This window comes from Corticium candelabrum, chromosome 6 (genome assembly GCF_963422355.1).
Source record: "Corticium candelabrum chromosome 6, ooCorCand1.1, whole genome shotgun sequence".
Classification (NCBI taxonomy): Eukaryota; Metazoa; Porifera; class Homoscleromorpha; order Homosclerophorida; family Plakinidae; genus Corticium; species Corticium candelabrum.
Genome location: NC_085090.1, coordinates 6,313,745 through 6,322,609, shown reverse-complemented (window position 1 = coordinate 6,322,609; position 8,865 = coordinate 6,313,745). Strand labels below are relative to the sequence as shown.

At 41.5% G+C, this 8,865-nt stretch overlaps 1 protein-coding gene and 1 long non-coding RNA gene across 2 annotated transcripts; both read right to left on the bottom strand.

The window, feature by feature from the left end:
* Positions 1-1,694: 1,694 nt before the first annotated feature.
* LOC134181660 (uncharacterized) lies at positions 1,695-3,084 on the bottom strand. The gene is made up of 3 exons (XM_062648921.1): positions 2,973-3,084; positions 2,173-2,322; positions 1,695-2,106 (listed from the first exon to the last, which is right to left on the bottom strand). The coding sequence occupies exons 1-3, from the start codon at positions 3,076-3,078 to the stop codon at positions 1,952-1,954; spliced, it is 411 nt and encodes a 136-aa protein (XP_062504905.1). The 5' UTR covers positions 3,079-3,084; the 3' UTR covers positions 1,695-1,951.
* Positions 3,085-6,230: 3,146 nt separating this feature from the next.
* Positions 6,231-7,524, bottom strand: LOC134181650 (uncharacterized). Its single transcript, XR_009970190.1, has 3 exons — positions 7,415-7,524; positions 6,683-6,831; positions 6,231-6,617 (listed from the first exon to the last, which is right to left on the bottom strand). It is a non-coding gene; the product is annotated as an uncharacterized LOC134181650 (long non-coding RNA).
* Positions 7,525-8,865: the final 1,341 nt, after the last annotated feature.

The following is an 8,865-nucleotide window of genomic DNA, read 5'->3' as shown; positions in this document are numbered from 1 at the left end:
GCACGATTATGTAGACGGTTGAGGTGCAAAGCAGCGCCGTATGAGCGAATTTAGACCAATGCAGCCTGGCGCGTGTTACATGGGCGTGGTTTAGGTAACGCCTTTGTACGACATGTACGTACATATTACTGCTCCATTAATATTAATATGTATCTTACAACGTGTTCTCACAGCGTTTAGAAGCAGCAGGCAAAGGAGCTACAGGCAATGTACTTTCTCTGCATGTGCGTTATAGTTTGCTAGTGATATACCTTGAAAAAATATTGTTTCACCCGGACCGGAAGTGGTAGTTTTTCTGACACGAACCAAAGGCAATTTCTAGTAAACCTGTGCGCTCATGGTCGCACAGGATGTGTGGCGTTCTACGGCCCCGCAAAGGTGGCACTTCAACGACATACATTCATGATGTAGATTTGTGGGATTCCCCTAAATGGAATTCCAAACCCAATCTGCATCTATTACAAACACCAGGGCCACTATCGTCCAACTTCTTGCAATTGTCTGGCGCTGCCCAAAAAGTAAACTGCCAATGGCATTCAACGGAATATACTTTAGCCTCGCACGCTAGGCAACTAAGAGTGTGTATGTAATACATATACAGTACACCACTGCCACTACACTGGACCTGCTTTGGCGTTCAGTCTACTGCAAGAACTCTGATAGTCTACTGCACGTGATGCGAGCAATGATGACTCTTGGCATTGAGCATGCGTGAGACTATTTTCTAGGCTGGATAATTCTAGCACTAACGTTTACATCTTATATTGGACCATTTAAGTTAATTAATTAATATTAGTTGTGATGTAGTCTGTCAGAATCAATTTTTTGCTTTGTGCATAACTGTTTGACTGACAACGTGCAGACGTTGGCAGTGGATGGGTTGGTTTACTTGTTTGTATATCATGTGTGTATTAGCAGCAATAGACAAGCGCACACTAACGATGCTAAGTTAGCTAGACAAGTTGTGTTAACGGACTGATTCGTCAACTGTATGCTAATGTTTCTAGGTTTATGTAACCCGTTGAGTATTATACTGTTATCTATACACATATCCAATGTTGTCAGCAACCACTACACTAGCATACATCTAGGCTCAAACCATGAATGTAAACCAAGCTTGTAGATGTCATGTATGATAGAGAATAAACTGGCGCTATAAAATTATGTCTTGGAGGGGTGAGAAACCCCTTTCAAATTTGGGCCATATACGTGTACTCTTGAAAAATACATTAGTTAAGTTAACATTTCAAAGTAAAGTGATTAGTTGCTGACGATAGGAGATGTGAATATGATTTCTGGTTGCTTGTTGTTTATTCGATTGGATAACCTGATTCCAGCTTTCTTTATCAAGATGATAAACTTTCTATGTGTTTCTGTAGACACTGTGTGTCTTGTACATTCGTAAACCGTCGCGTCTAGCGTCACAGATTGTCAATAGCTGGATATACATGCATGTTGTACATTGTCCCGTATAGGCAGACAGCAATAATCTCTCACGTGATGACATTTACAAGTGCGACTCATGCCATCACTATCCAGTTTGCTGATGTCGTTAACGTTGTCACGTGATGACTGCAGTAATGCCTGTATATAGTGGAATGATATTGTAGGATAAGATAGTCTTTTAATGTATTAGTGTGAGAAGACATGCACATTCAGTTTTTGCAAGCGATCACGTGAGTTTAATTGATTGCTTGATCATGATTCATCATATGTATGAAACATAATGGCATGACGCCTTCACTATCATATACGTAACAATTGAGTGTAATGTTATTTGCACACACATGGTATCGAGCAACTACAGCACTGCCATCTATGCTAGCAACATACTTAGTCGTAAACTGGTAACTATACTGTTGTGTCATTCCTTGTTTGCACAATGACGTCTAACCTTCAACTAGTTGTTTCACCTATTCAAAGTTCTTTGTATTTTTGTATTCTGATGCTTTCATTCTGTTGAACTCAGTTTGCTGTGTTTTGGTCTCTTCTTGCCAAACATAGAAACTGTTAGTTGGTCACCACATGCCACAACGACGATTACTGTTTGTGAGTGATCTTGTTTCTCCAGATATATTAGTATGCCTCTGTCTTCTTGAGTGCTACCTGAAATCAATAAGAATGAGATGTGTGAGATAATTGTGTGGAGATGATTAGATGGGTGCGTGATACCTGTGTATGGTCTCAATTGCATGATGAAAAGAAACGCTCCAGCAATGTACAAAAAATTGAGCATGAGCAGCAAAACAAGAAGTGTGTGTATAGTAATGCAGGATTGTATTTCACGAGTATCTTCTACTGGTTGTGATGTTTCTTCAAATTCTGTAATTAAATAATAAATGGTTTAATTAGATTCAGTAATGACTTGACTAGGAGAGCATTGTTATGTAAGTATGGAAATTATCAAATTATGTAGACACTGTTGAAAGGCAAGGGTAAAAGTAGTAAATAGTGATTCAAAAATTAGAATTAAAATGATTATCGCTCCATTGATACTATCATGTGTCTTACAATGTGTTCTTACAGCGTTTAGAAGCAGCAGGCGAAGAGCTAGAGCCAACTGTCTTTGCATGTGCGTTACAGTATACTAGTAATATACTTGATATAGGGGCGATATATTGGTTACCAGGACTGGAAGTGGCAGTTTTTTACGCAGACCAAAGTCAATTTCTTGTAAATCTGAGCGCTCATGGCCGCACAGATGTCTGGCGTTCAACTTCTAAGGCCCTGTAAAGATAGCCGCGTCCCCAGACTCACGTGAGCCTGGGGCCACTACAACAACATAAAACACATATTGAAAGGTTATCCGGCCAGGACCAGGTTTCAACAATGGTAACAAGGGGATTCCCCTAGCCTCGTCCCAGACCTAACCACAATCTGCAAACAAGGAGGACCACACGCGCCCAACATTCGGTACACTGACAAAGGCATTCAACAAAACCACGAAAACACTGCACTCGCTGCAACTGCACCTTCGCCTGCTTTTGAAAGGATCTTCTTTCCGAGATCTTGCATGCCTTTGGTTTTGCTCAGCCTTCTGGCGAATAGAATTCCGTCTGCTCGAGATCTCGTCTTCATGACATCGAGAAGGTACATCGCTTGCTCCCATCTTGTACGTCCACTTTGAATCTTCTCTTTTTCTGCGTCTGAAATAATTTCCTTTTCGTACAGCCACGGGACGAGCAGCTGAGGTTGCAACCTGTTCTGCAGCTCGTTATGGAAAGGACGGAGAATATGGAGAGCGAATGAGTCGTTACTTGCTCTTGACATGCTTCGTGAGTGGCGGTGTCTAAGATTGTTGTGAAGTACGCGTAACGTAACTAGATGAGTCCTGCAGCGTCATAATATAGGCTGACCAATCACCGACCGTATACAGACGATATCTATCGAATCACTGCACGTGCTGTTGGCCCAGATGCAAGCGTATTCGTGTTTCTGCATGCGATTACGCTCTTTTTATCGGACACCATCAATCAATCTGTGCAAGAAGTAAACGAAGCAAGACTGAGCTTTGAGGCCACAGTAAGAAGAATTAAAAGTAAAGACTGTGATTCTTGACGAGGGATTTCCAAAGGCTTGAGACGGTTATGCTAGGACGGTAAACGTGATCCTTCTTGGCGATCCCTCTCGGCTACCCCCGCAACCACATTCACTTAATTAACGGACACGCACCCCTCATATAAAATTGCAAATGCAATTCTGCAAGTTTCCAATTCTGCAACTTCCCAATTCAAACGTGTTACATGAGTGTCATGAGTGTTCTACTACTTTACTTTGTCTAACAAATTCAGTAACTTTTTTTACTCACCTAAATAGAGACTTGAATCATGGCTGATGGAAGCAATCTCCACAAGACGCTTGGACTGGCTTGTCGAGCACTGTACGACATAACCAGTAAGCCATTGCCACTACACTGTACCTGCTTGTGCGTTCAGTCTACTGCACGTAATGCGAATAAACGGGAACTCTTATAGTCTACTACACGTGATGCGAGTGATGATAAAGAGCTAAACGACCATAAATAGTTATACAAAATTTAGTACGGTAATGAATATGGAAGGTTTGATAGGTAAGTATGGAAATTATCTAAAATATGTACATACTTTCGAAGGATAGATGTAAAATTAGTAATAGTGACTAGAAATTAGAATTGCAAACGTTATTTTTACCTAGCACATGTTGCGAAATGGTTGCGGAAATACGGGTACTTCAACGTGGGCGTCAGGTCGCCATATTGGTGGAAAATTTGCATTAGGATCATGTCATGTCATGACGTTTCAAACCATAGACATTGTATAACACTTTCACTATACTCACTTTCTCCTGCTTTTAAAAGGATCTTCTTTCCGAGATCTTGCATGCCTTTGGTTTTGCTCAGCCTTCTGGCGAATACAATTGCGTCTGCTCGAGATCTCGTCTTCATGACATCGAGAAGGTACATCGTTTGCTCCCATCTTGTTCGTCCACTTTGAATGTTTTCCTTTTCTGCGTCTGAAATAATTTCCTTCTCGTACAACCACGGAACGAAGTGCTGGGGTTGTAACCTGGTCTGCAGCTCGTTATGGAAAGGACGGAGAATATGGCGAGCGAACGAGTCGTTTGACATGCTGCGGCGGCTTGTATATCGCGAATGTGCCCGACCAACTGAAGTGACCGTCGTCGCGTTAGCAACTCTGACAATTAGCGACGTGAAAGGTAATCCTAAACGGTGAAAGCTTAGTCACGCGTCCTGCGCATTCTTGTTGTCTCATATGCATCTTACACAGGTTTCAACAGCTCACTAGTATTTCATAACAATATTATACATTTGATATGCGTGCAAATAACATTATGTAGATAGATAAGAACTGACGTCTGCATAAACTTGGACACATTAGCAAATTTGCCAGGCATGCATAGCTGCAAACAGTTTGCAATTTACGAATCTAGATGGGAGAGTGGGCGGAACACAAAGGACTTCTCCTTTGTACCGTACGTACAGCCAGTACCCCGCCCAACGTTCCACGACCGTCAGACGTGACCATCCTGTCTTCAAACCGTATACATGCAGTCTTGAAACTACAACATTTTTGGATTGCCCCTTCGCCTTCTTTTACCAGGATCATATTTCCGAGATCTTTGGTCCTGCTCAGCTTTCCTACAGAATACGAGAGGACCGTCAACTGAAGTGGATCAGTTCGTTACGCGCATGAACATGGTTTGCAGCTCGTTAGGTAATGGACGCAGAATGTGGCGAGCAAACAAATAGGTAGTAGACATGCTCTGTCTGCGTTCACTCCTAATTACGCTTTTCATCTCACGTGCACATTAATTAAACTTTGCTCAACACAGTCGTATGACTTTGTCTCTCACACAGTCGCATGACTTTTTCTTCTACACACAAGCGGACCCTGAAGAGAGTCCTCAATTACCGTTCGGATCTACGCATGCGCGTTAGCTACATAGTGTTATAGTATAGAGTGTGTCCTTTTACGCGTCGTGAAGTGTTGCGACGGCGTCCGCAATTTTTTTCCGCACAACCCGGCTATTTAAAGTCGACCCCGGCGATTAGAGTTAGTCAGACGTAGGCTAGAGGGTTTGGGAGGTCCACCCACCTAGCTAGTAGCTTACGCTTGTTTCATCGTGGACTCCATCACATGTAAGAAGTGGATTTATACAAAAGTATGGTGGACTGCTTTGCTCATCGTCAAATTTATTTTTGCAGACTAGCTATGGAGCTATAGAATTGATCTAGAGCACTAAGTTTAGTTAATTCTTTTGACCCGTTCAAAGTTGCTGATACGTTTCCGAAAAAAACATGTAAACTTTAAAAACTGTAAAAATCACGTGATGGGTTTGTGACATCATTCGTCTATTTAAATGTGTTACGCACCGCCCACTTTTAACACTAAGCTACGGCCATGGTTAGGCTTAATTATAGTTATAAAGTTAGATTTATTGCAGTGACGCAGCTATGCAGGCATAAATATTCTCATTGGCCAGAAGCCTCTCTTTTTCTTGAGATCATGAAAGGATACACTTAGAACCGATTGTACTCCATGCAGGCACTACAGTACGGAACAGACTATAGGTGGACTTGCCATGATATGATGGATGTGTAGTAAGGAATGGTAATTAATCCACATGAAGTCATTAGCAGTTCTGCAATAGAACTCTCAGAGAAATGCAGCTTGTAAATGTCTTGTATGGTATAGAATTAACTGGCACTATAAGAATTGACTTCAGGACGTCTTGAATGTCATATATGTAACAATTAATTGAGTAATAGTTATCGTTATTTGCACACATGGTATCGAATGTTGCCAACAACTACCGGACTGCCATCTATGGCTAGCAACATAATAGTCGTAAACTGGTAACTGAACTGTTGTGTCATTGCTTGTTTGCACAATGACATTTTAACCTTCAACTATTTACTTCACTTTGTTCAAAGTTCTTTGTATTTTTGTATTCTGATGCTTTCATTCTGTTGACCTCAGTTTGCTGTGTTTTGGTCTCTTCTTGCCCAAACATAGAAACTGTTAGTTCTTCACCCCATGGCACAACGACGATTACTGTCTGTGAGTGATCTTGTTTCTCCAGCTATATTAGTATGGCTCTGTCTTCTTGAGTGTTACCTGAAATCAATAAAAATGAGATGTTGAGTTAAGTTTGTGCAGATGATTAGATGGGCACGTGATACCTGTGTATGGTCTCCATTGTATGATGAAAGTAACATTCCAGCAATGTACAAAAAAGTGAGCATGCGCAGCAAAACAAGAAGTGTGTGAATAGTAATGTAGGATTGTGTTTTACGAATATCTTCTACTGGTTGTGATGTTTCTTCAAATTCTGTAATTAGATAATAAATGGTTTAAATAGATGCAGTAATGACTGGACTAGGAGCGCATTGTTATGTACGTATGGAAATTATCAAATTATGTAGATACTTCTAGAAGGCAAGGGTAACAGTATAAGTAGCGAACAGTGATTTAAAAATTAGAATTAAAATGCTTACCGCTTCATTGATACTATCATGTATCTTACAATGTGTTCTCACAGAGTTTAGAAGCAGCAGGCAAAGGAGCTAGAGCCAACTGTCTTTGCATGTGCGTTACAGTTTACTAGTAATATACTTGAAATAGATATATTTGTTACCAGGACCGAAAGTGGCAGTTTTTTGACGCAGATCAAAGTCGATTTCTTGTAAACCTGTGCGCCGTACAGGATGTGTGGCGTTCAACTTCTAAGGCCCCGCAAAGGTAGCCTCGTCCCCAGACTCACGTGAGCCTGGCAGTGTCCGGTTCCCTTATAAAAAACTGACGACGTCTGGGGACGCCGTGCCACTACAACAACTTACAAAACATTCATGATGCGGGTAACAAGGGCATTCCCCTGTACAGGTAAACACAATCTGCGGACCTCATGAGCCTACCTTCACTTCAACAGCATCAGAACCTCCACCAGACATTGACTGATTTTCCTCCAAAAGATGAGCATCGGACAAGACTAGCGCGAGAGAGCCTGAGGATGAGGCTAATGCGCCCAACATTCGGTAAACTGCCAATGGCATTCAAAAAACCACAAGAACACTGCACTCGCTGCAATATCGTATGATTTGCACCTTCGTCTGCGTTTGAAAGAATTTTTTCCGAGATCTTGTATGCCTTCGGTTTTGCTCAACTTTCTGGCGAATAGAATTGCGTCTGCTCGAGATCTCGTCTTCATGGCATCGAGAAGGTACATCGCTTGCTCCCATCTTGTACGTCCACTTTGAATCTTCTCTTTTTCTGCGTCTGAAATAATTTCCTTTCGTACAGCCACGGGACGAGCAGCTGGGGTTGCAACCTATTCTGCAGCTCGTTATGGAAAGGACGGAGAATATGGAGAGCGAATGAGTCGTTACTTGCACTTGACATGCTTCGTGAGTGGCGGTGTCTAAGATTGTTGTGAAGTACGCGTAACGTAACTAGATAAGGCAATGAGAGTCTTGTTGCAGCTTGAAATTAGAGGTTGAGCCAATCACCGACCGTATACAGACGATTATCAAATCGCTGCACGTGCTGTAGTCGCAGATGCATTTTTCTGCATGTGGTTACGCCCCTGTTATCGGACACCATCAATCAATCTGTGCAAGAAGTAAACGGAGCAAGACTGAGTTTTGAGGCCACAGTAAGAAAAATTAGTAAAGATTGTGATTCTTGACGCGGGATTTCCAAAGGCTTAAAACGGTTATGCTAGGACGGTAAACGTGATCCTTCTCAGCGATCCCTCTCGGCTACCCCGGCAACCACCATTCACTTAACGAACACGACCCCCTCATATAAAATCGCAAATGCAATGCAGCAAGTTTCCAATTCTGCAACTTCCCAATTCACACGTGTTATATGAGTGTCATGAGTGTTCTATAATTAACTTTATCTAACAAATTTAGTAACTTTTTCACTCACCTAAATAGAGACTTGAAGCATGGCATAGTTATGGAAGCGATCTCCACAAGATGCTTAGACTGGCTCTGCACGTGATGGGAGCGATGATGACTCTCGGCATTGGGCATACGTAAGACTATTATCTAAGCTGGATAATTTTAACACTAACGTTTACATTTTATATTGAATCATTTAATTAATTAGATTAGTTTTGATGCAGTCTGTCAAAATCAATTTTTTGCTTTGTGTCTCACTGTTTGACTGACAACATGCAGAAGTTGACAGTGGTTGGGTTGGTTTACTTGTTTGTATATCAAGTGTGTGTATTAGTAGCAATAGACAAGCACACACTAACCGTGATAAGTTAAGGAAACAAGTTTTGTTGATTGAAAGATTCGTCAACTGTTTACTGATTGTACCTCTAATGCTTCTAGGTTTGTGTAACCCGTTGAGTATT

Bases quoted from the DNA above. Each gene is read 5' to 3' on its own strand.
- LOC134181660 (XM_062648921.1), bottom strand. From the start codon at position 3,078: ATGAAGACGAGATCTCGAGCAGACGGAATTCTATTCGCCAGAAGGCTG. The intron at 2,323-2,972 runs GTGCAGTTGCAG...ATTTAATTACAG, and splicing joins CCTTTCAAAAGCAGGCGAAG to AATTTGAAGAAACATCACAA. The intron at 2,107-2,172 runs GTATCACGCACC...TATTGATTTCAG, and splicing joins GCAATTGAGACCATACACAG to GTAGCACTCAAGAAGACAGA.